The sequence below is a fragment of the Eptatretus burgeri genome, chromosome 4, assembly GCF_056783735.1.
Source record: "Eptatretus burgeri isolate ZD-2024b chromosome 4, Ebu_testis_v1, whole genome shotgun sequence".
Taxonomy (NCBI): domain Eukaryota; kingdom Metazoa; phylum Chordata; class Myxini; order Myxiniformes; family Myxinidae; genus Eptatretus; species Eptatretus burgeri.
The window spans coordinates 103,020,284-103,047,465 of NC_140964.1; the positions used below are offsets into that span (position 1 = coordinate 103,020,284).

At 43.1% G+C, this 27,182-nt stretch overlaps 1 protein-coding gene across 2 annotated transcripts in view; it reads left to right on the plus strand.

Annotated features, from left to right (window-relative positions):
- Window positions 1-26,846, plus strand: part of GPI (glucose-6-phosphate isomerase) — a 68,744-nt gene extending 41,898 nt beyond the window's left edge. Inside the window, exons 9-18 of one of the 2 annotated variants that reach the window (XM_085879501.1) lie at window positions 7,651-7,704; window positions 7,985-8,045; window positions 8,213-8,256; window positions 15,012-15,164; window positions 16,303-16,432; window positions 19,215-19,291; window positions 23,017-23,145; window positions 25,545-25,620; window positions 25,729-25,795; window positions 26,421-26,846. In XM_085879501.1, coding sequence (XP_085735627.1) covers window positions 7,651-7,704; window positions 7,985-8,045; window positions 8,213-8,256; window positions 15,012-15,164; window positions 16,303-16,432; window positions 19,215-19,291; window positions 23,017-23,145; window positions 25,545-25,620; window positions 25,729-25,795; window positions 26,421-26,544 — 915 coding nt within the window. In that variant the 3' untranslated portion in view covers window positions 26,545-26,846. Of the gene's footprint in view, window positions 1-7,650; window positions 7,705-7,984; window positions 8,046-8,212; window positions 8,257-15,011; window positions 15,165-16,302; window positions 16,433-19,214; window positions 19,292-23,016; window positions 23,146-25,544; window positions 25,796-26,420 lie in introns of both variants that reach the window. The other variant, XM_085879500.1, reaches the window with a different exon arrangement.
- The last annotated feature ends 336 nt before the right edge of the window (window positions 26,847-27,182 follow it).

Consider the following 27,182-nt stretch of genomic DNA (forward strand, 5'->3'; position numbering starts at 1 on the left):
CTTGGAGGAAGTTCTCCACGGGTTTCTGACAAGGTTCTGGATAGGGCTCTGAGGGTTGTTGTTGAGCGTGCAGTTCTCTTGAAGCGGAGTGTTGAGTAGAAGGTTGTGAAGGCGGCGAATGTGTCCCTGCTGGCCCTGTACAAGGAAAGAAAAGAACGACCCTGACCCCCCTCCGTGGGCCCCGCTATTCACCACCCGAGCTCCACCATGAACCACGAGTCCCACACGTGCGACTGGGGACCAAACCAGTGACCATTGTCAGGTGCCGCACCACGGAGCACCCCCTTCCTCTGACTGTCAGGTCCCAGCTGGACTCTGACCCCCAGGTTATCTCTCTCCTTGGCTACGAGGGTCCAATAAATAACTCTGGGTTTATTTTCATTTGTGTGTGTGTGTGTCTGCGTGTGGGCCTGTCTTTTAAGTCGAACTGAATAAGTGTTTTTGGATCATTGTAAATATTCCTTGCTTGCATAATCATGTTAAGTCTTGCTTTGTGTCTTCATTTACTGTAAAGAAATAATCACAAATGTTCCCAGTCCATTTCCGTCCCTTCTTGAATTGGTCCAGCATGATTCTGATCTGAGGTTAGGCAGGGTTTTATCCCCGCTAATCGGACAATTGTAGCCAGGACGCTCAACTGCATCCGAGCCGAAAAGGTGGGTGGCAGAGTGGTAGTCGGTAGGTGTAATTTTACCGCTGTAGAGTGAATCTGTAGAGTGAATGCTCAGGCCACTGTGAGCAGGGGCGTTGTCATGGTGGAGCACCCAGGCGTTGTTGTCCCACAGATCCCTCCTCTTGTCCCGGACTGATCTCATGAGGTGCCAGAGGATCTCCTTGTACACGTATTGATTCACTGTTTGTCCCTCCAGTAGAAACTCGAAGTGGACGATGCCCTTGATGTCAAAAAATGCGAAGAGCATCACCTTGACCTTCGACTTCGACATCCTTGCTTTCTTTGGTCTTGGTGATGACAGACTTTTCCACTGACGACTCTGCAGTTTGGTCTCGGGATCGTATTCGAATATCCACAATTCATCGCCAGTAATGACTCTCCTGAGCAGGTCTGTATCGTCCTCGAGGCGCTCGATAATGTCTTGACAGACAGTGACTCTTTGCTGTTTCTGGTCCTCGGACAACAGCTTGGGTACAATCTTTGCGCACACTTTGCGCATTTCGAGATTTTCAGTGATGATGCTCCAGACAGTGTCCTTGTTGATGGAAAGTTCCTCAGCAATCATCTGCACCGTGAGTTGACGATCTGCGTGCACCATCTGCTTCACACGCTCGATGTTGTCCACCATTCTGCTCGTTAAAGGTCTTCCAGACCCTGGATCGTCTTCAACCTTCTCCCGTCCCTCTTTGAACCTCTTGTGCCATGCAAATGCACATGTACCTGACATCGTTTCTTCCCCGTAGACTTGCTGCAGCTTTGCGAAGTTTGCCAAGCTTGGCAAGAAACTTCAGATTGGCTCACTGCTCATGACTCGTAGCGCGATGACTTAGACTAGACAACGTGTAAAGCACGACCTGTAAAAAAAATCACAGAATGAGTGCAGTCAACCATCACTAATCATATATATTGCTGGAATGTTGCAAAAGATTGTGACGCAATCCGTTAATTCAAGTTGTATAAGTGGAGCACACAGCAGGCTCAGTCCCGTTTACGTGTGTGTGTGTGTGTGTGTGTGTGTGTGTGTGTGTGTGTGTGTGTGTGTGTGTGTGTGTGTGTGTGTGTGTGTGTGTGTGTGTGTGTGTGGTATGTATGCATATGTGTATATATGTGTATATATATATATATATATATATATATATATATATATATATATATATATATATATATATATATATATATTGTTGTGGGCCGGGGGTCGGTGGGGAAAGCTTGCGTCGTCTCCCACCAAACTCCCCGGAATTGTAGGCCGTCGCTCGGATACATCCGTGAGCCGGCGGGTCGTTAAACTGACCGTGGAACGCCAATATCTCAACCCCGTGGCGTAGGGTTATTTTGTTGAGATCCAATGTACCTAAGTAACCACGCGGTCTCGGCTATCGGGGATCCACGCCCTCAGAACGCCTGGCCGAACCGGATTCACCCCACTGGCAGGGGTAAAATTACACCTTCCGACTACCACTCTGCCACCCACCTTTCTGGCTCGGATGCAGTCGAGCGGGCCTGCCCAGGACATCCCGGCGACAATTGTCCGATTTAATTACCGGGGACAAAAACCCCGCCTAAACTCAGATCTGGACCAATGCAAGAAGGGACGGAAATGGACTGGGAACATTTCTAACAAGTTTTATTTGCACTAAAAGACAAAGGCAAGACTTAACGCGAATATGCAAGCAAGGAATATTTACAATGATCCAAAAACAATTATTCAGTTCTACTTGCAAGACGGGCCCCCACGCAGACACACACGAATGAAAATAAACGCAGAGTTCTTTATTGGACCCTCACAACTGAGGAGAGAGACAAGCTGGGGATCAGAGTTCGGATGGGTACCTGGACGTCGGAGAAAGGGGGTATTCCGTGCTGCGGCACCTGACAATGGTCACTGGTTTGGTCCCCAGTCGCACGTGTGGGACTCAAGGTTCGTGGCGGAACTCGGGTGGTGAATGGCCGGGGTCCACGGAGGGGGGTCAGGGTCACACTTTCCTTCCTTGTCGAGGGCCAGCAGAGACACGTTCACCGCCTCGACGACCTTCTGCTCAACCCTCGTGACAGCCCTCATAACCACCACTGTAACCACCCCTTCGTAACCCCTTCGTAACAGCAAAACCCCTTTTCTAACAGCAAAAACCCACCAAAAAACACCTCTGCCTCAGAGAGTGCTCGGGAATTTATGGACCTCCTTCAATAGGGCGCGCTCGCTCGAACAGACCTCACTCCCCACCCTGATTGGGCAGGCTCCCATGGACTCGCCCTTCCTCGGCGGGGTTTCGGCCCTGCAGGGAAACCACACCCACTCTTCCACGCGGGTTCGTACTTGTCGAGCAACAGTATCAATGTTGCAAAGGTCATCGTGAAAGAGTTACAACGTTTGTGGGAGCCGAAAAACCGGAACCGTGAGATCTTGCCTTGGCACATCAGGGTGCGAGAAGGCAGCTGGTTGGTGGTGGATCGTGATGTGCTGAGGTGTCATGCAGATGGGATGGTTGTTAGATGGCTTGTTAGATGTAACAACCCAACTAAAAGAAATCGCAATGCACGCCTTTGATTCTACCACTAGACAAAAGGAAGGGGATCTGACTACACACATACTTAACGACATAACTGACTTTTGGGGACATCTGTATGTTGAATACATATGGTTTCCAGATCCGTAATAATGTGTATATGTATATGTATATATGTATATATATATATATATATATGTATATATATATATATATATATATATATATATATATATATATATATATATATATATATATATATATATATAGTCGTCCCTCGCCATATCGCAGTTCACCTTTCGCGGTCTCACTGTATCGCCGATTTTTAACTCTTACATATCTAATTTTATATCACGGATTTTTCGCTATATCATGGGATTTTGCGATATAAATGTATTTTTATATATTTATTATTTTAATTATTTTTATGGGAAAATAAGCATTTTCTAGCCTAAATTTTTTTTAAAAAACCTAAAAAAATAAAAATAATAATTAAAACATATTACAAGAAATAAAATACTGTACATAGTTTGCAGTAGAAGAGTAGACAAAGAGTCGTGCGTATGGAAAACAGATGCAGCCGCTTCCACTTGCTCTAGTTTACCCACATGAGATCGTACACGGCACGCTATTGGCTGATGGATGGGAGGAGACCAACCAGAGCATGGTGTCCTGTATCCTGGGTTCTGATTGGCTCAGCGACCGTAGCATCATTCTCTGCATCTCCCGCACATAGCATGCATTGAGCATCTCGCCTTGTCCATTTCACATCGACGTGCGATCGCTACTCGTAGTGTTACTCTGCGGTGTTGTGTTTGTGTGAATTATCCGTGAAAGTTTTTAATTTATTTCAACCCCTACAATGCCGCCCAAACGTTCTGCACCTTCTCAGGTATCTGGCACTGAACCGAAGCGGCAGAGGAAGATACCAACCATCGTAGAAAAAGTGCAACTTCTCGACATGTTATCGCAAGGGAGAAGCTTCGTTGCTGTAGGCCGCCATTACGGCATCAATGAATCTGTTTAAGAGTATAGGAAGTGTTTATAAGAGTATGGGAAAGGTTAATAAGTGTGGGGAGGGTCATAAAGCTTAAAAAAAAAAAAAAAAAAAAAAATATATATATATATATATATATATATATATATATATATATATATATATATATATATATATATATATATATATATATATATATATATATATATATAAAAATAAACATGGTCGCTACTTCGTGGATTTTCACTTATCGCGGGGGGCGTTTGGAATGTAACCCCCGCGATAAACGGGGGATTACTGTATATGTATATGTATATTTATATATATATATATATATATATATATATATATATATATATATATGCATATGTGTATATATGTATGTATATATATATATACTGTATGTCTTCCTGGAACTTATGCAACATTTCCAGGTTGTTTCATCTATCTATAATTCCAGCAGTGTCCGTGTGTCTGTGTGTGTGTGTCCGTGTGTCTGTGTGTGTCTGTGACCGCTGTTTCTCGACAACCACTGGTCCGATCTAATTGAAACTTGCCAGCTATATTGCTGGGGACCTGAGGATGTGCCTTTTCAAGGTTTGATATTAATCAGGCAAGTGCTTCCCAAGTTATGGCCATTTATTTACCAAACTAATGACAAGACACGTTGTTGCGTGGGTGTGGCCAATGGGGAAGGGAAGCTCAGCCGCGTTCCCCATTACAGGTTACAACGTACGGACTTCCGGAGAGTGATGACTTCATGTATTCTCATAATTTCTCGATTTCTTATGCGCATTTATAGATAAACACAATTCCCCGAGTTATGATCGTTTTCATATTAGACGGTGCATAAATTTCGGTAACATCAGAGTGCTGGTATGCTCCGAACCAGGAAGTAATTTTTTTTCTCTCTTCTCTTCTCTTTTTGTTTTTCCTTGCGACGACATTGCAAAAAGGTAAAATACGTTGGCGCTAATTGAATGATTGGCCATTAAAACCTAAATTGCGAATCATCATAACTGTGATTTGCGAACTTCCGCACCACGCACGTACGGGCACGCGAGAGTGAAGAAACGGCCTGTGTGGTTGTTGTTTCTTGCTCACGGTTGGAATATTTATTTTCTTTTTTTTATTCTTTTTTTTTACGGGCACGTACTAGTAGTTTTAATCAAAATGACAAATCAATATCAACTGGAGGCAGATGTTTGTTTTACAGAAAGCAAATGTAACAGTATACATGGTTAGTCATGTTTACAAGGGAATCCTCTCAACTATAGCATTTTCATTTGAGTTCAATTAATATTTTTTGAGTGAGGAGCAATGTCTTTCTTTATTCATTCACACTGATTACAAATGCTTCGAGAGGAAATCAACTTTGAATGAATGAGAAAGGAGGCTTGTTGAACACCTGGAAGGCTTAACCAGCTAAGTCAAATGCACATCATCGAAATAACCCAACAGGCAAGTAAAGACACTGCGATGAGCACATGATCCAAATAAGAAACGAAACGTACACGGATTACAGTTTGGGTTTAAGTCTCAACCCAGCCATAAACTGCCAACCTGGTGTTTCTTATGCAGGGTGATGCATCAGTGGTTGCGTCATCAATGAGAAGGATGTTGAGCCGCCTGCAGTGTGTGGACATGTGTGCTAACACTGGTCATTGCTTGAGATTAAACATCCCAGTGCCTTTTGTGGAGAGTATGCAAGCTAGTGCCGACGATGAATAAATTACAGATTCTTGCTTAAACTCTGGTTTTATGGTGATTTTTGACATGTCTTGACACCTGGTTATACTACTTGCTATGTCAGTGTGTGGTTGTTATATTTTTTTTTTTTTTTTTTTTTTTTTTGTATACCTTGGTCGAGGCTCGTATGAGAGCTAACACACAACTCACAGCAAGGAGGCATGAGACAAGAGGGGCGGGAGTGGAAGGGACAAAACATTGGGGAACAGACACAGGTGAACTGTGGAAGGGAGAGGGATGGGGATGGGACGGGGAACATGGCGAGGGGAAGATGGACATTAAAGGGACTTTCAGGAAGGAAAGCAGGAGAATTGAAGGAAGTGGGCTTGGGTGGATTATCGGGGGTAGAAAAGATCGAGGATTTGGATGGGGGAAGATAAGAGGTGGTGGTGAACAGCTGTTTTGAAAGCCTGAAGGGAAGAATGGGAAAGAATAGAGTGAGGAAGTTTATTCCAAAGGCGGGAAAATAGAGGAATGAAAGAGTGAAGATGAGCAGTGATTCGTGATTTTGGTAGTTTTACCAGAAGGGGTTGTTGGCGGACCTTGAGCGCCCTGTGGAAATGTGGTTGGGACAAATCGCAGAGAGAGCAGGGGGGCAAGGCTGGAGAGGAGTCGGTAGAAGACAGAAAGACCACCGACCAACCTGCGGTGATTGAGTGAGAGGCCCAAAGACTCAGCTTCATTGCGGGAGATGCCAATGATCTTAAAAGCCCTGGTTTCGACAGCGTGAAGTCGAGAAAGGTGGGAGGCAGGAGCACCAGCCCAGAGGGGAGAGCAGTACTCCATCAGGCTACGGACAAAAGCTTTGTAAGTGGTCAGGAGCTCAAGAGGGCCGAGGAAGGACTTTGCACGACGGAGGATTCCCAGTCGGCGACTGGCTTTTGAGGCAAGGTTGGAAATGTGACTTTCCCAGGAAAGGTCATGGCAGATAGTGAGACCCAGAAGCTTGAAAGAAAAGACTTCTTCCAGAGGATTGTTGAGAAAGTGGATGGGGGGGTTTTGTAAACGGTCCTTTCGAAGAGACATAGTGAGAGTGTGAGATTTGTCTGGATTGAAAGACATGTTCCACGTGTTGGACCAGTTTGCGATTTTATCCAGATCTGCAGTGAGCGAAGAAGCTGCTGCTTGCCGGTCTGAGGGATGACAGATGGTACGGCAGAGGGTTGAGTCATCGGCAAAGAGAAATAGAGGATTTTCCAGAAATATTATCTCGACAGCAGCTCCTATACTATAAACATTCCAACCTATCTCAGTTGTTCATGTGTCACAAGTGGTGCTTTAGCTGAGGGTGTGGCTGTGCCACTGATGCAGTGCCCTCTGGAGGTTAGAGCAGGAATTAGGAATTTGGCCATGGTGCCGGCGATGGCTTGCCTACTCTTCACGAAGGAAGTCACGAGTGATGAAATGCTATCTTCGGTTGGGAAGGGCAATCTTGAATGAATATCGATCTCCAGGATTCTCCAGGATAACCTTCTCTCCATTCATGCTGTAATTGCTTTTTTACACTTGGCAAACAATTTTACATGTTGGCTTTTTCAAAAACAAAAATAAAGAAATGAAAACATCACACTTGAAATTATTTGAGATCATACTTGTATGTAATTGATCATTGTAATATCTGGCATCGGCACATTGCTGAAACCGATGTTTCAACCATTTGTGTAAAATAAAAAATGTAATTCTCTTGAAACCTCTGTTGTATATTTATTTATTTGTTTATTTTTCAGCCAAAAGTAGCAGAATTTGGCATTGACACCAACAACATGTTTGAGTTTTGGGATGTGAGTATGTTGATATATATTTATACATTTTTTTGTTTGTTTTTAAAATATTGTTCTTGTTTTTATTTTTATTTTAAAATTTACATTTCTCACACATTTTGAGAGGTCGATAATAATTGAACACTTATGAAGAATTGAAGGGACTTTGAATGAGCAGGACAAAGAAGTTCAGCATCTGAGTCCAAATAATTATTCTTGAAAGTTGTTCATTGTTGATTCAAATAGCTTACTTTCCTCTGGAGAGCACTGGTTCTTATGTAATGTGTTTGTGTGTACGCAGTGGGTCGGTGGGCGATTCTCCCTGTGGTCAGCCATTGGACTTTCCATTGCTCTGCACATTGGTCTGTCTGTGATGATCTCTCCCTTCACTGCCTTTATTCTGTATTGGAAACTTTGTGGTTGGGCATTTGGTTTTAATTTTTCAATTTGGCAATATTTCTTTATTGAAGCCACTGTAACCATGTTATTTGGGTTTGTTGGAAAAAAAAATAATTCCTTTCTTACTCAGGATTTGAAAATTTTGAGCATTTGCTGCAAGGAGCCCACTGGATGGTGAGTTAATTTGATCACCCACCCTGGTTGTTGCAATCTTATACATGAGTGATCTTTTTTGAAAAGAGAATGAAAGTTATTGTCTTTGTTTGTCTCCGTGTTTCTTTCTTTGCTCTGCATTTTATTTCGATAACAAGATAAAGGTTGCTGATTAATTTTGTTCTACCCAATCATTTTAAGGGTTTACCATATTTTGCGGCGAACAAGTCGATGTGGAGTACAAGTCGAATTGGCTAATCTTCATATTTTTCTTTCCTTCATTTGTAGATAAGTATATTTGGAGTAGAAAATGAAGCTAGATCAACTATCGTAGTTAGCAAACCTATCAGTCAGTCAGAACAATTGTGTTAATTCCTCCCTGACACTGTCACAATGCATCGCTGCTTATGGTACTTCCAGGGTCATGAATATTATTTGACCTATCTTGTGGGACAACCTTCTGGATAAATTGAGAATGTAATAAAATGGAAGTCCAAGAAGGAACCCGAAGAAGTAAAGAGCAAATATGGAGTCATCAGGAGGAACCTGGATAGGATTCGGGTTTCAGCCGCTATTCCACTACCCTCAAACCCATCCAGGCGCAGCCAAGTGAGCCTTACAGAAAAATTTCTGCAAGAATTCACTTCTCCTTCGAGAAATAGAAAACAGAAGGGAGAAATAGCGAGTAAAAGAGATGAAAGAGAAGAAAATGAAAATTGGAATGAATAAAGAGAATTGTGAAAGGAATAAAGAACAAAGATGGCGGGAAGACCCCGAATCGATAGATTTCAGCTGTTACTCCCCAGGCTCGAATGCAGCAACATGTACAAGCTACCAGAGGTCCGCCAGTGGGGAAGCACAGTCCGCACATCATCAGGATATGGTGCAAACATAATGAAATGGAAGACCAAGAAGGAACTTGAAGAAGTAAAGCGCAAAGATGGAGTCACTAAATAGCTTTTCACATGTTTGTTATCACAGAGGTACAGTAATTAATACAAGGTACAGAATCATTAATTATCAGCACTGGTTCATAGCACATTATTTTTGCCGGTCCCAAACACATTTATCGATGACACCATCTTTCCTGTGTTCAGCCATGTTTCCACCATTTTCCTCGGGGAAATTAACAACTTCCAAATCAAAAGCTGTCGAGTATGACTCGCGTGCCTTTATTGGAGGCATTTTGAGATGACTTGGTGAGGAAGATGCATTAAGATTAGCATGGAAAGGGATGGATCAAACGTAAGACGGGACTTTCAAAATGAACGCCCCAGAATGCTCTGCGTATGCGCAGAAACACCAGGAAACTGCCGTGTTCGGGGTGACATTAAATACGTAATGTGTGCGAGATAAGTATTGTAACATAAAATGGCTCACAAAGCTTATAAAAGAAGCCGAAAATCCATGGAAGCATACCTGCCAGAAAGGTATGTTCCTCTGCACAACAAAGTAGTTCGAGAAATTTCTCAGTTCGCCCAAAAAGCTGAGATCTTGCATCTTTCCGTACTGTAAACTGCCAAGGACGTGGACCGGTGCAAGGCATGTGGACGGCACGCTCCAACCGACCTCCCCGATCATCCATGTCAGTGAGGGATGGTCAGATCTGGGGCTTGTCAATGCACAGACTAAGTTTAAAATTATGACATTTATTGTTATTAATGTTTGGGAGGAGAGGTGGGGGTTGTGGTGGGAGTTGTACAGGCTGTAAGTGCTGTTATAAATTATTGTACAATGCTTCCCAATTCCATATCCTGATGATGCATGACATCATCACTGGGCACCAAAGGAAGGGAGTACTCAGTTTTTACTTCGTTTTTTACTTGGCGAAACAATTTTTTTGCCCAGTAAGTTGGTTTGTAGCATCTGTCTCTGTCTGTCTGTCTGTCTGTCTGTCTGTCTGTTTGTCACAATTTTTGGCCACGGTTTTCAAGCAATCGTTCTGAAATTTTTTGTGTGTGTAGGTCTTTCTGTCTTCTTCCGTCTCCTCTCTGACCTCGCCTTCCCTGCTCTGGCTGAGGTATGTCCCTCCCCTCCCACCCACCCCCCCCTAATATTTCCGCAGGGTGCTCAAGATCCGCCAGCAACCCTCTTCTGGTAAAACTACCAAAATCAAGAATCACTGCTCACCTTCACTCTTTCATTCCTCTTTTTTGCCACCTTTGGAACAAACTCCCACACTCTCTTCAATCCAACTCTTCCCTCTAGGTCTTCAAAACAGCTGTTTCACCACCATCTCTTATCTTACCCCATCCAAAAACACGATCTTTTCTACCCCCGCTAATCCACCCCAAACCCACCTCCTTCCAATTCCCTGCTTTCCTTCCTAAAAGTCCCTGTCATGTTGATCTTGTTTACCCTGTGTAAACGACCCCATCCCTCTTCTTTCCAAAGATCTCCTATTGTCTTTGTTCCACACTTTTTTGATTTCCCTCTCCCCCCAGCCCCTCCCCCGTCCCCTGTTCCCCATGTTGTACGTTGTGTGTTAGCTCTCATACGAGCTTCGACAGTGTAAACAAAAAAACAACCTCCCCAGCCACTCCACAAGCCCTCATTTTGGCTAACAGCCTCCGATGTGGTACCTTATCAAATACCTTCTTAAAGTCCAGATATACTATGTCCACTGCCTTTCCATCATCCACCCAATCAGATACTGCTTCGTAAAACTCTAAACTATCTGTTAAGGTGCTGTCACACCTTGACTATCTAGCCAGCAATGGCAACGTATAAAAATGTATGTAAAACGTTGGCGTACGCTGAAATTTTGATGTTTTTTTTTTTTTAAAGTATTGGTTGTATTCATAACGTGTTGGTCGTATGCATAACATATTAGTAACGTACACAAAACGTTTCGTTGTCTTATAGGTAACTTATATCAACGAATGATTAGCCTGTTGTCGGCGTTCACGACCTATGCCCGACGATAGTTTAACTTAGGCATAGCGCGCTGCACATATCGCCGACGATCATGTGGCGTAGCCTGTTAAAAACCTGCCGCACGCCGATTTAAATCATAACCACCTGAAAATTGAAAGTGTCAACCACGCAGCCACACCTTGACGATTTAGCCAGCGTATGCCGACCTCTGAAAAATTTGCCGAACTAAGCTGGCACACGTCGAATACGGTATGGGTAAGTTGTGTATACGTTAAGAGCACGCTGAAAAATGATGAAGTACGCTGTCATATTTCGTGGTACGTCTCGTACGTCGTGAAATTTCAAGCATGCTGAAAATTTTAGAATGTACTTGTCGTATGGCTCACACGTTCCGCTACGCTGGGAATAAGTTGTAGGCACGATATGCGATCGTTGACAGGTCGACACAAGTTCCTTGTAAGTTACTCATACGTTGAAACACGTCGAGGTAATGTTTAGCATACCCAAAACTTATTTTCTCCGTCAAGGCACATTTTCTTTTTTTTCTCCTTGGCTCCGTGAAGGCACGTGACGAAATATCTGAAGTTGTTGTTGTTTTTTTATTACTATTATTTTTTTAGTCTATCACGAATTTTAAAATATATTCGGACATTTGCTTTTAAGTTTCGACGTCGACGTGACAATACCCTCAAACAGAAAATATTCACAGAGGAGGAACTAAGAATAAGACATGAGCAAACTGAAGAGGCAATCGGACGTGACGTAATGGCACGTGATGAAATATCGGAAGTTATTGTTGTTTTTATTTTTTTTACGCTGCCAATACGCCATTTTACGGTAGCTGTAAATTAGAAACACGTTCAGTAAGTTCTGTGGTCGTCCGGAAGACGTCAATCAAATACGTCAATATGCGTTGGAGGTACGTTACACATAGGTTCAAAGCACGTTACTCATAGGTTAGAAATAAGTTTTTGTACGCTAAGCATTACCTCGACGTGTTTCGACTTATGAGTAACTTACAAGTAACGTGTGTCGACGTGTGTCAACGATCACATAACGTGCCTCCAACTTAAGGCCAGCATAGCAGAACGTGTGAGTCATACGCTGGCATACGTCATAAAATTTCAAGCATGCTAAAATTTGAGGACAACCGCAAAGTACAACGATGAAAGCCAGCGTACTACGACGTATGGCAGTGTTTTGCAGCGTGCTCTTAACGTAAAGAAAACTTACCCATTATGTATTCGACGTGTGCCAGCGTTTTAGACAAATTTTTCATAAGTCGGCATACGCTGGCTAAATCGTCAAGGTGTGACAGCGCCTTTCGACAGGAACTACCTTTGGTAAACCCATGCTGACTACCTTTTCATTAGTTTGTATTTATTTAAATGTTTCATCATCTGGTCCCTAATTAATGTCTCCAACACCTTCCCCACAACTGGTCAAACTAACAGGTCAATAGTCTCCCAATTCTTCTCTGGATCCTTTGTTAAATAATGGTGTTACGTGAGCTACTCTCCAATCCTCCGGTACCTGTCCTGACTCCAGTGAGCTATTGAAAATATCTGTTAACATCTCCCTTACCTGCTCATCCACCTCCATCAATACTCTCAGGTGCATATTATCTTGACCCGGAGCCTCAACTACTCTTTGATTTCCTAGCTGTTCCTTTACTTCCTCCACTCCAACCTGGATCTTCTGTAAAAGCCCTTCCTCACCTCTTTGATCAATACTCTCAGCTATTGGCAATTCTCCTGACTATTTTTGTGTAAACTTGAAGCAAAACACCTGTTTTAATAAACCTGCCATCTCATCTTCATCACGAACCACTCTCCCGGTGTTATTCCTCAATTGGCCCACACTGGTCCAAACCTGTTCCTTTCCCCTGATATACTTAAAGAAAGTCTTGCTGCTATGTTTAATATTCTTAGCCATGTCCTTCTCAAACTCTCTTTTGCCTTGCCGAGTTATTTTCTTATCTTGCCCCTGTTTACTCCGATAGTGATATAACTCTAACTCCAGTCCTGTTATTTTAAACCTAATAAATACCTTCTGCTTCTCCTTAATAGCATTCCTTATCTCACTGCTCAACCACCCTGGTCTCTTTCTACTTCTAGTTTTACACCTCGTGTGTGTGTGTGTGTGTGTGTGTGTGTGTGTGTGTGTGTGTGTGTGTGTGTGTGTGTGTGTGTGTGTGTGTGTGTGTGTGTGTGTGTGTGTGTGTGTGTGTGTTATATCGTGTTATATCCACTGTCCCCGCTTGCTTCTACGAACGGGAAATGGTACTGACCCGAAACCTCTCATCCACCAATATTTCTCGTATTTCCTCTATTTCAGTGAGTTCAAGTTGCATTTCGGAACAGAACGATTATGGTTAACCATTTTGAAATTGCCACTCTTTCATATAAATGCTGGAAATTTTGCTTAAAAGACTTTTAATTGCAGATTATGCGCTAGCAATGGGAGGTTAAAAGTACTCGGTGAGCACAGCCGAGTCACTGAGAACGCACACCCAGCGCATGCACACAAGGCCTGTAGCATTCACGCGTCGTTTTGAAAGTCCCATATTGGTGAGTGCGTGCTTGTTATTGATTGGATAATTTCACATACATCAGTGCACGGATTAACGTTTCATTGCTTAGCCAATCGACGAACGTTCCGTGCAATGATTTCTGTGGTGCGCTTTAAATTAGCAATTTTCAATTTATTTTAGAAAAATCACAATTTAAAATTGTTTTTTTTCCCGTTTATCCAATTCAATGTCTTAAAGCATAGATAGGTCAATTCTAAATATTAATCAAAGCCCTGACTGCCGGGCATGCACAGAAGCATTGACATGCACAGAAAAATATGGAAACAATTACTAGCAAGTGAAAGTATTAACTATATTTTTCATTGCATCGAAAGTTGTAATGAATGGTGAAGTAAAACTTTTTTTTTTTGTTTTTTTTTGTCAAATTAAAAGTATTCTATTGTGATGACTGCGCTGGCGGATAACTCTGAACCTGGCGAGTGTTTAAAAAGACCACGGACGCCGTCGACAACACTCACCTCTGGCTGGGTCTTTTGTGGTTTACCTAACCTGGGAGATGAATGCAGCACATGGGGAACCGTGCCCGTGACTATATGGCGGCGACTGATGCCATGACCATCTGATTGCTGATAATGGGTGACATAGTCGACAAAGACATAACGAACACCAACGTGTAATTTCAACATTGACTGCCTATTCGGTGCAAAAGGAATTACTTATGGTTAAAAACAACTTATAAATTGCTCGAAATGTTCCAACCGAAGTACAACACGTCGCTGTGGAAACCAGGTAGTGTGGACCATCTATGCTAATATGTGTACACGGTTGGGGTGGGGGGAGTGGGTCGGGCTTGATGTGATGGAGGCTTTCTTGGAAAAAGGGAGGGGGAAGTTCAAAAGTTTTTTTTTTTTTGTAATTTTTGCAAAAGTTTTGCCATATGTAATAGTAGATGGCCACCCTTGAATCAAAACTCGTGTGAACATGTTCTGAAGTTAATCTATTAAAACAACGACAACATGATCTTGAAAACAAAACCACAGATATGTTGTTTCTGACCCTGGGAGAGTTCTGTGCCTTCTAATGCCCAGCTTTGGAGTTTCGAACAATTCTGGAAATGCTTTTGCCATGTATATTCAGTCAAGCATGAATTACACCCTTGGCATTACATGCCAGTAATGAAAGTGATTTACATTTTGTTAACCTGATAAATGAATTGCATTGATGCAACAGGTAATTAATTCTGGTCACCTTTCACACCGAATAACAATACTGCACAGCATCACTGACCAATTAGGATGATAGTGACATTGTTTTAGCCATCTTTTTTTTTTTTGGTGTTTCAAACACATTGTACCCTTGTTGCCAGGACAACCACTTCTGTTCAGCTCCATTGGACCAGAACGTTCCAGTGATTATGGCGCTGCTTGGGATCTGGTATGGGAACTTCTACAAGGCTGAGACGCATGCAGTACTACCATATGATCAGTACCTCCATCGATTTACTGCATATTTCCAGCAGGTATGTACAATGGAAGGAGTCATGATACTGGTTACCTCCACCACCGAAGGTGGATGGAGATTTTCACCCTTGTGTGTTTGTCTGTCTCTGTTTATGAGCAGGATATCTGAGTTTATGGACAGCGTCGGACGAAATTTGATGAACATTTTTGCTGTGTGACAAGCACGAATTGATTTAATTTTGGTCATAATCTGAGTCCGATATATATATATATATATATATATATATATATATATATATATATATATATATATATATATATATATATATATATATATATAATATTTTTTGAAGCAATTCTTCACCATTGAGAGATGGGGTCGAAAACGATATTTAGCACGATATCTCAAAAAGTTGTGGACGGATTATGACAACTTGGTGGAAGAGTTGGCTAGGTGACGAGAGCAAGCACATTGTATTTTGGAGATCCGGATCCAGATCCAGCCTATCATTGGGATACAAAAGGTAAACTGTTCAGCCTGGTGGGCGGTATGTGCTCTACTGAGTGCTGTTCAAGTTAATCCATAATTTTCTCCTTTTTTGTCCTCTGTCATCACACAGTTGCACTTAACTAAGCTGCCTTTCTGCTGCAGTGCTATCATGTGGCACTGCATGTGGGAGCATTCCAACTATTGGATGGGAATGTAAATGCAGACCTGTATTTTGGTTCTGGATTTTAAAGAATCTAGTCTTTCGAAAAAGAGTGGGTAATTGTGTGCCAGTTTCTCCAAGCCAAATTCCCTGCTTGGTGTCAACTATAATTTCTATCACTGGCTATTGGTTGCAATGCTCGGGTCCAGATGAGGCACAAGCATGATATATCAAATGGTGTGCTTGTATATGTCGGCAATTTTCCCCATAATTAATACTTAGTGTGGTTTTGTTTTGTATGATGAGTTATTGAAATATTTTATATTTCCATGGACAATCGGTGTTGGAAATATAATGCTCGTACAATGTCATGCGATGCCAGATTAAAATACTTGTGAAACTGTCAAGATGATGTTTGATTGGCCCAGATGTTTTGTACCTATACTGACAAACCAGATGTTGTGCTGTGCCCCTGCAAACATATCATCGAGCTTTGATATAATCCAGATGCTGCTACAGATATAAAAGGTGCTTGCTTGTTTTCCAGGGAGACATGGAATCGAATGGGAAATACATCACCAGCAATGGCCATCGAGTTGACTACAGTACCGGACCTATTGTGTGGGGAGAACCAGGAACCAATGGGCAGCATGCATTCTATCAGCTGATCCACCAAGGCATGCTGGGTTTAGACTGTGTACCTAATACTACCATTGTCTTGTTAATATCTCGATATAAACTTTCAATCCCCGTTCTCTGAAGCTATCCACACTGTCGTCGTTCCATTTTGTTTCCCCTTTACTTACTGATAACCTGATAAATTCATTGCAATGAATGACTGGAATTGACTGGAACCGACGAAGCAACCAGCCGTATGACTGGAACCGACGAAGCAACCAGCCGTCTGACTGGAACCGACGAAGCAACCAGCCGTCTGACTGGCACTGACGAACTGACTCGCCATCGACCGACCCGTGCCTCACTCATTGGTGACCAACCCGTGCCTCACTCGTCCACTGACCCGCGCGCGCGCTCTCACCGCTCTCCCAAGAACGGACCTCCCTTTCTTTTCTATAGGCGGCCCATCTAGGCGAGCACGGACTTCCCCAAAGCTCACCCCGCCACACTTGCGCACCATTAACATGACAACCTATGCTCTCATTATTATTTCTCGCGGTGTTAAACGCTGATCGAAAAAGGGCGGGTCTCGGCGTCAGTGAAAGAAATGTGTGTCAATGTCGCTGGAAAAAGGCGGGCGTCGGCGTCCGTGAAAGAAATGGCATGCATAAATGTGTCTGTCGTAAAGAGAAAATGCTTCCCATAAGAGAGGGGATCTATTCTTTACCCTTCTCAACACATCACATTTAGAATCCCACCAGACATGGGGATGGGTCTATCATGGACATGCATTTAAGGAAATAACTATCTGAGGACCTGGATGTGTGGATGCATTCATCGGATCGGATTCTGAAATCCGTAACACTATTGATATTGGGTGGGAGGGTTGTGGCGGGGGGGGGGGCAGCTTAAATACATATAGTAAAATCATTCATACGTGTCAGGAAAAGTCGAGCCTTCTCGTCGAGTCGGGTATGATGTCTTTAAAAAATAAAATATAGACCCCGTACTGACACAGGATACAATCAGTACCAATTTGGTCCGAGTTTTGCGTGTTGTTTTTTTTTAAATGAAGGAGGTGGGGGGCCAATTTGCATGTTTATATTTATCACGTGCCGCTTTCTTCCCTTTTTTTTTAAAAGGTCAACAATGAAGACTAACATGTGATGGTATTAACACAAAAAGGGAGTAGTTGTACAAAATTTCATGAGAACTGATTGTTGGCCTATGTCCACGCAGTGGAAGACAGAGAGACGGGGTTTTGCAATCGCTTTTGTGTTTGCTTGTCTGTCTGTCTGTCTGTTTGTCGATCTCAGGCATAACTTCTTTTTTTGTGCCATTTAAGCTTTTGGCATCAAATTTTCAACAAACCTTTGTTATGAAAATATGAAGACTAATGTGTAATTGTGTCAAAAGGGCAAAGTCAGAGTTGGTACTAATAGCCCTTACTCACCCGTCCATCGCTGCACAGCGCGAGACGTCTGGTTTTGTAATCTCTTCCGTGTTTCTTTATTTTGTCCGCTTGCATTTTGAGATGCTTTCTGGTTTACCATCTGAGCTTTTGTCATCAAATTTTCAAAAAAAAAAAGCCTTTACTATGAGAATATGGAGAACAGTGATTGATAAGTTTTACATTATATTTTTTTTCATGTGTTTGTTGTTGGGTTTTTTCCATCAAGTTTTAGTTCGACAACAAAGAGGACATCGATGGGCTTTGCATTTTGGGATGCTTTCCAGTTACCCTCGCTGAAGGATTCGGAGATGGTGTTGCATTTGGGACCGTCTGTCTGTTTGTTTGTCCTCACAGAACTTTCATGTTTTTCTCTGCAACCGCTTGTCGGATTGAGATGAAATTTTCACCATTGGTGCGACGACTCGTGTCTAATGTTTTAATGATAATTATGACATCATAGATCACATGGTCTGGCAGCCATATTGGAAAAACGGAAAAACTTTGGACTTCTGTATCTCTGAAATCGCACCGAGGAAAAACACATCTCAACTTGGCACATGGCAAGTACACAAGGGGAATGAGTTTGATTTTTTTTTATGACGTCATAGGTGCCCTCGTTATGACGTCATAATTTCATTTGTAGAACGCCACATCCAATCGGTATGAACATTTTGAGGGTCATCTAGGCATAAAATGATCCAGAGAAAATAAATTCATGGTGTCATCTGTCACGTGATTTGGCAGCCATATATATTTATATTTTTATATATATTTAAACCTTCAAATATCTTATTCTCTGAAGTGGCTGAACAGATTGAGGCGAAACTTTACACGTATGACCGCCTGTCCACGAGGAACAAAAGGTTCACACAAATGATGTCATTTGTCACATGGTTTGGCAGCCATATTGGTTTACCCTCAAACCTATAAAAATACACCACTCAAAAGAAGTCCTGGCAAGGGTTCGCAATCTTTGATTGCTCTTTTTCTTGTTTTGTATGTTATGCTTCCTGAAAATGAGGACGGACAAGAAGAATTTTCCCCTTTTTGTGCCTTTCGTGCTTCAGATGAACAACTTGTATCTTTGTAACTGGGCAAGCAAAAGGGATCAGGTAGACGAAGGAAGAAACCAACCATTGAGATTATCGTGCTTGGAGATGAGATAATTAGATACGTCGATTCACTTTCCTGCAGCAAGGATTTTTATTGTAGTATTGTGCTGTCTATCGGGGTTGTGGAGTGATTGATGTTGCAGAAAAGGTGGATGGCATTGTGTCAGGCCATTGTTGGAGGGCAAAAGTTATAAATGCTGGTGACAATGGAATAGGTGAAGTTTACAGCGGATGACGATGATTATTACTATTTTTACGATGTTTTCTTTGCACCAGGAACTCGACTTGTTCCTGCTGACTTCCTCATCCCCGTGCAAACGCATCATCCAATCCACGGTGGAATGCACCACCAGGTAACTTTGCTTATTCATTTCCATTGACATGTGTTCAGATTCCTTTAACCAAGGTACATTGTAAATTGATTTGCGATGTTTTTTTTATGTTGTTTTTCTTTTTTACATCAAAGCATGATGTTCCACCACATATTTTGATAATAGGATAATTTTTGTATTGTGCACACTACACACATTCAGTTGGCTCTGTAATTGTGCTGGAAGTTTGTGGTCCATTATAATGGAAGTTATTATTTTGCACTCAAAATCAATTACCGACTATGTTGGGATAATGGATGGATGTGCTTTGTAAATGTGTAACTGTTCTCTATAAAGATCCCATGGCGTCCTTCGTGTGGAGTGTATGGACAGCTGCCAAATAGGGATGTCAGTCCAAAGCCTGTTTTATTGTCTCAATTATGTTTTATTGTTGAATCCCATCTGAATCCCAAATCAGCCGGTTGCCACCTTGGCATCATTGAGGAAACATTTGTATTGGCAATTTTCCGAGATGCCTGCCCAAACAGCAATTTCTGCATTTGACACTATTGTTTCTATCTATAATTGTTGGATATGGTGTCCTGCTTTGTGCTATCTTTGCTTGAAAATGATAGTTCATGGCTTTATTGGAACCAGTGCCTCTTTCTGTGATTGTAAAAATACTTGTTATATCGAGGTTCAGACAAAATCGGGGCTTGTAAGAAATGTCAATCGTGCTCGGAAACTCGAGGCAATAATTGAAAAGACCCTTCCCATGTCCTTTTTCTCAAGACATAAGGGGTAAGGTGTTCTGTGAACTTTAGTTGCTGCTTGTTATGGCTCACGCGATCGAGCTGATGACTCGTCTGCTACCACGTATGACGTATGGTCTTCAAAGATGGTGAATTCCAAAACATCATCAGCTCCACCATGGAAAGTGTTACCTTTCCAACAACTGGAGGCTTCACAGAAACCGTACAGGGCACACTAACGAGCCATCATGACGTGACGTCACAAGACAGTGCTGCGGATGGCTCCGCCCCGTGATCACGATTGGCGGAAGGCGACGGCGGTGGGCCAATAAAACGGCTCGATTGGAAGTGACGAGGACCAAGGATAAAAAGGTTCTGTTTGGGGTCTAAAAGGAAGAGGAAGAAGATCGGGACAAAAAGATCGTGTTTTTTTGGTGTGGAGGCTGTTGCGCGGAGAGCGTGCTTGTTGTTGTGCTGATTCGATCGTGTTCTTCATCGTGTCTTGGAGCCTTGCTGAGCCTCGTGCCTCACCTTGGTTGGCTCTGGGGTTCTGCTGACTCGGAGTACGGGGTCGAACGGCGGGCGGACCTGCCTCCCTCTCCTGCTCGCAATTTGGTGCCAGAACTGGTTCCCTGGCGGCTGTGAGCGGACTTGGGCCAAGACCAGGAGGTCGACAGCACCGCGGTTTCTCATGCCCCCCTGACGAGAGCAAGGCTAGCTCGTCCGGCCAATCCAGGGACAGTTGCGTCCACACCACGGTCCAGCCTGACCACCAGAAATAGCTACGTTGTGTGTGTGTGTGTGTGTGTGTGTGTGTGTGTGTGTGTGTGTGTGTGTACTTGGCGCCTTAGAGGGTTTGAGATCTGTATATTCATTGGAATTGTCTGTGTTTTTCCCCACGCCCGATCCCACACCATCCCGTCGAATCGCCCCGGATCCCTCTTCTTGCCGAGTCTTGTTATTTCTGGTTAATAATAAAAACAAATAAACATCATCAACTCAGTGAAAAGTGACTCGTGCCACCTTCCTCGTCCCGTTTGCGGTAGAGCGATTAGAACCGCCATGTTTGGGTTATAAATAAATAAACCACCTCCATCGTTTTGGCTCATTCTACGTTGGCGGGACTGTTCAAGTCCCGTGGACGTCACAATATCTTAATCTGGATGTGATCCAACCATCCATTGGGACCGTACACTGTGCAGAGCATTGGTGCTGCCTAAGCAGTCTCCTTGGCTATTGGGCACAATACTGGACGGGTCGCCACTCCGACACAGGATACCAGCAAGCTGGCACTCATTTTGCCGACCTCGGAAGGATGACAGGCAGAGTCAACCCCACCTGGTATTAATTCAACAACAACTGAGTGGGATTTGGACTCAGGACTTTCGGATCCCAAGCCCACCACCCTAACTATTAAGCCAACACCAGGCATTGGACGTGATGAAGCATGGGAAACTGCAATAAAACATTGTGGAGATGCTAAAGCACTGCTGGACTATGGTAGTGGGCGAGCTATCGCCGGCACCGTGGCCAAATTCTAAATTCCTGCCATGACATCCTGTGGTGGGGTGGCGACTCGTCCAGGATTGTAACGCCAGCCAAGATACTGTTTTGGCATAATGGACCCTCTGTATAGTCTATGGTACATGATGGTCTTGCGTGCATCACATGCACGACATCAGACCTTACCGTGGACATATTACTCAGGCAATCATTTCCTTTACCTTTCCAGAGAATGTTTTGTTGATCGGGCTCTATTATTTATTCGGTTTGCTGGTTGCATCGTTCTGATCGTTAGTGAAGTGTAACTGTCGATAAGGATGGTATTTAGAAGTTTTCCGGAGTACCAGCACATAATGGCTTTCTGTTAGAACAGTTGTGTGGGATTTTTTTAAATATTCACAACCATCAATTTAATTGCATGCAAAATCGGTGCAGTTTCGATAGCTCTGCCCCACTCCTCCATACAACTCCTCTTCTCTCCCCGGTCGGATAACCTCTGGACACGACTTCGGTCATGGGCGCACCATTTAGAGATGCTCCAAGAGGAGATGGTCAAAACCTCGATGGACGGTGCTCGGCTGGTTTTCCAGATGTTCCATGAGCTAAATTGATGAATCGAACATTCGATGAGCTGAAGGAATTTGTAATTTATTCCTGGTGCCGGTGAATACTCACCTACTCCTCATGAGAGACACCATGGTATCTTCAACATCCACCACCTAATGCCGGCAGACGGGACGCCCAGTTATGAGGTCCATCCGAGGGACGGGCACACGCATTGACGAGTCACCCTACCTGTGAAAACCCAGGATGACAGTTTCTAGCTGGGTCGGGATTCAAACCCAGGCTCGGCAGCTTCGAGATGAGTGTGCATACCACTAGGCTATCCTGCCAACCCAATTACATGAATGATATTACACGTATTTTTAATTTTTAAATCGAGGCCGATAAAGGGTCTTGTACACAAATTTCAGGAAAGATGAAGACGTTTTTTCTCGTGCAATGTTTTGTGGGATGTGTTTCTGGACCAATGAACGGGTGTGCGAGAGGCGTTTATATTGCTGTGCATTTCCAATCTCTGCACACCATGTGGTGTTTAACATTTGAAAATCACGAGTCCGCGAGCACAGAAACACAACTTCAATAGTGCACTGTCGACGGAACATTGCAGTTGATGTACTGGCATGAATTTAATTAATTTATTTTTTTCTGCCGTCTTTGTCATCGGTCTCAATCGTGCTCTGTGGAGCCGAGGAGACCGCAAGCAGCATGTCATGCTTAGCTGTCTGTAAGAGTTTCAGCTCTTTTATTTATTTATTTATTTATGCACAAAATTGCAGGAACCTGCAGGAAGGCATAACAGGAAATATTGCATTACCATGACACTATCCTCTCTCATCTCATGTCACTTCCATTTTAAGACTCACCCCCCACCACATCCTCTTCTGATTGCAATTTCTGTCTCACTCGGTCTCCTTCATACCTCCACCTCATGATACTTTTCCTCCTCAGATCTTGATGGCTAACTTCCTGGCACAGACGGAAGCTCTTATGAAGGGTAAGACTGAAGCCGAGGCACGGAAGGAGCTTCAGGCTGCAGGCAAGTCTGGCGATGAGCTGGAAAAGCTACTTCCACATAAGGTGACCATCTTCATATCCTCCATCTCTTTAAATATATACATATATATATATATATATATATATATATATATATGAACACACTACACAGATATCAAGGTGCATTGAAGATCAGAACAAGGGGTAGTGAATGACCAGACCAAATGGGGCAAAGGGAAAATGGTGGTATAACGATGAACAAACACACCACAGCATGAAGGAAGGAAAATGCAAAACAACATACGCAGACTAAACCGCTGGCACATCGATGAAAACTTCAATTACCCATCCCCAGAAAAGTCGTGCAAGTACAAACAAAGGGCAATTGTTGAAAACGAGGCCATCCAGCTCATATTTTACCTAATCATCCCATGAAGCGTAAACATAGAAAGCAACGTATCGCAACCATACATGGTGCTCAAATATAAAAAGGAAACGACGGCATTGCTTACGGAGGTGCCAGTACCCAGTGTGTTGGCCTAAACGTGTGAGAGTTTGAAAACTATCCAAGCACCAGGATATACTCTTCCTCAGGACAAAAAATGTCCAGACACGATGGCACAACAAAGCCCACGTACCCCGAGGTACTTAACATCACCTTTGGAGAGTTTGGCCTTTCTTCCTCAACGGCTTCTATTGTCAACAGTACCAGTTTTACAAATGGAGCTCCTGCTGAAATGTGAAGCTGGGCTGCAATCTGCTGCATTGAGTAGCCTTCATTAGGTGTGTGTGTGTGTGTGTGTGTGTGTGTGTGTGTGTGTGTGTGTGTGTGTGTGTGTGTGTGTGTGTGTGTGTGTGTGTGTGTGTGTTTTGCCTTGGGAGTTAAAGGTGTAATTTAATCAGTTATCTCATAATTAATGTTTCCATATGAAATTGTAATCCCAAACAGCAAAGACCAGAATCAGACCCTCATGTTTTTGTCCCTTTTCCCTCTGTTTAATTCTCAAATCACCCCCATTGTCCTTTCACACCATACAACTGCACTTTGCACTTCAACATAGCATGTCCATGTGAACGAGGTACGATACCACCCTCCCCCCCGCACGCACGCACGCACACACACACACACACACACACACACACACACACACACACACACACACACACACACACACACACACACACACACACACTCTCTGGAGAGATGGCATGTCCATGTGTGCTATTTCAGTGATATGATGGCAAATATGCAACACTCTTGGGCCAGGGGGGAAGAGCACTCTGCAGTAGGTTGGAGAGCCTGGCTATAAAAAAAAAACAGTGACACTCCCAAAGGGACCCAGGAAGAAGCCACAGTGAAGCGACACGGAGAGATGCAGCATGTTGTAGTAATAAACAATAGACCTTTTCGATCGGCTTTATTCTCACAAAACCCATACGCATATCTACAACAACATAAATATACATAGGGTAAGAATAACAAAATACAATAACTAGTACACGTAATACTGAAGGCAAATACCACATACGCATCACATAATAACGAAGTTAAACTCCATACTCTAATACCAATTACATTCCTCAGAGTACATTATTCCTAATATAGTATATAACATACCATTACTGTTCCAGCACGACTTTCCACGGAGTACGTGGTATACGTGTCAACACCAGCCATTGACCTTCATATACAGTGCTGCCACATCCGCCCAATTACCGTTGCCGCCAATTACAGTATGGCACTTTATTATCACAACACAGCAGATGGAAAGACGCAAGGCACACCAGACAATACTTGCCAAACTAGTGGATACAGGGTCTGCAAGGCAAAAAAGGGGTCTGCTGGGTGAGCCTACGACAAAGTTTCATTGTTGTCGCGACTCCCGCCACTCGCCATAGGGAAGACCACACACACCTATATCGCACAGTTCTGTTTACCCCTTTGTTCTTCCTGTGTCCCTGCCAGAGTGTGCCCACGTAAGAATATACCAAGGATAGCCGTTTGCCAATTGGGTTTCTCTGTAACGTTTTTTTTTTTAATTCATGTTCGCTTCCTACGTCGCCATCTCCATGAAGGCTATTTCTGTGCATTTTTAGCCACGGGATCACCCTCCATCATAACCAGATTTCTCTCAAACCATACGCATGAGCTGAAACTGTCATGTGGATGAGTTCATTAAACATAACCTCAGCACACTGTGGAATAGCGATGTATGCGTGGAACACCTCCGCTTGGGAGTTCATCTCCAGCGGTCTCTCATCGCCCGTTAGGACACCAAGTCGTTACAATATGTATACATACGTGAGTGAGACTTGTACCTGCAGGTGTACGCACGCACACACGCGTGCACGTGGAATTCTTCTGTGCACTTGACTTGAACCTACTTTTAAATCCGATTCAACCCCAAAAATGAATTGTGCATGTTGTTTAACCCATTAAAGCTTACAGGTGATGATGGATATTGAATATTTTGTGGCTTTAGGTGTTTGAAGGAAACCGTCCAACAAATTCTCTCATCTTCAAGAAACTCACACCGTTCACCCTCGGTGTCCTGATTGGTGAGATATTTGTAAATTATTGCTATTTATCTTTGTTAAATGACAACCTTGGATGGAGAAGTGATTGTTTTTCTTGCACTTATTTGTGGGATTTGTCTTTGCCATCAGCCCTTTATGAGCACAAGATCTTCGTGCAGGGAGTTATATGGGACATCAATAGCTATGACCAGTGGGGGTGAGTATATGACTCTGTTTCTCTCTTGATGGTGATCTTTTACTTTCTGGGTGATGAAAACGAAAATAGTCAACGATGGTCGATTAACTCTTTTTACCTCCGCTACCGCAAGTGGACAAAGGCAATACTTTCACCCCTGTTTGTCTGTCTGTCTGTCTGTCTGTCTGTCTGTGAACAGGATATTTCAAATAGTTATGGACCGATTTGAAGAAAACTTGGTGGGCAGGTTGGGTGTGTGACAAGGACAAATTGGTTTGATTTTGAAGATCTGGACAAGATAATTTTTTTAAGTGACCACCATTGAGTGATGGGGCCAAAAACGATTTCTTGCATACTATTTCAAAAAGTTATGGGCAGATTATGACAAAAACTTGGTGGACGAGTTTATTAGGTGACAAGAACAAGCCGATTCGATTTTAGTTCAGGTTAAGATCCTAATCCAGCCCATCAGCGAGATACAAAACGCAAACTGCTCAGCCTGGCGGAGGTATGCACTTTACCGAGTGCCGTTCTCGTTTGACCCGGGCTCCAATTTTAATATAGATTCTGTTGTATGAAAAAACAAAAACGTTTTTGAAACCATGAGATCTTGCATTGTTTGTAATGATGGTTGTGATGCTGGCAGGGTTGAACTGGGAAAGCAGCTGGCAAAGGCCATCGAGCCAGAGCTTGCTACACCTGCGACCGTCTTGTCCCATGATTCTTCTACCAATGGCCTGATCAACTTCATAAAGAAACACCGTGCTTGAACAAGTGTACTTGCTCGTAACGTAATATCCATGTTACTTCAGTGAAACGAAACGCTCTCACCGTCACTTGCTGATCTTCAGCTGCGCAATTGGTCGTCTGCATCTGTGTGAGCCAAAGTTGAAATTGTCGTTCCTTACCGTCGTGGGGCCCTCCGTTGAGATGTTTGACAACCTTCCTTGTTACCCTTTTTTTATTTTGAAGTATCTCAAACCTTGAGCCTGTCAAGTCATTACTTTCCCCATTAAGTGTGTGAACCCTTGTCTGTGTGTGCTGCTGCAGAAAAAATAAATAAATAAAAGTCGTTTGTTTGCGTTTTTTTTTTTTTTTCTTTCAACGTTTTTGGTTGTGTTGAATCACAAGTATTGTTTTGGCATGAAGAAAAAAAAAATTTTTGGATGTACCATCCTACGTATATAATAGTCGACTTGGTTTCTCTGTGGCTAAAAGGACATCCATGACTTCTCAGTCCGTGTCGGAAAAGACCGACGACTATAATTCTTATTTTCAGCACACCTACAAGATGCAGATGTTCAAACTTATCACATGGTAAACCACAAAGTGTGCCGCCCTCGAAGTATTTTTAGCCCGGTGTCCCATCTGATGCTTTTTGGACATTAAAGGTTCCCTGGGGTCCTTT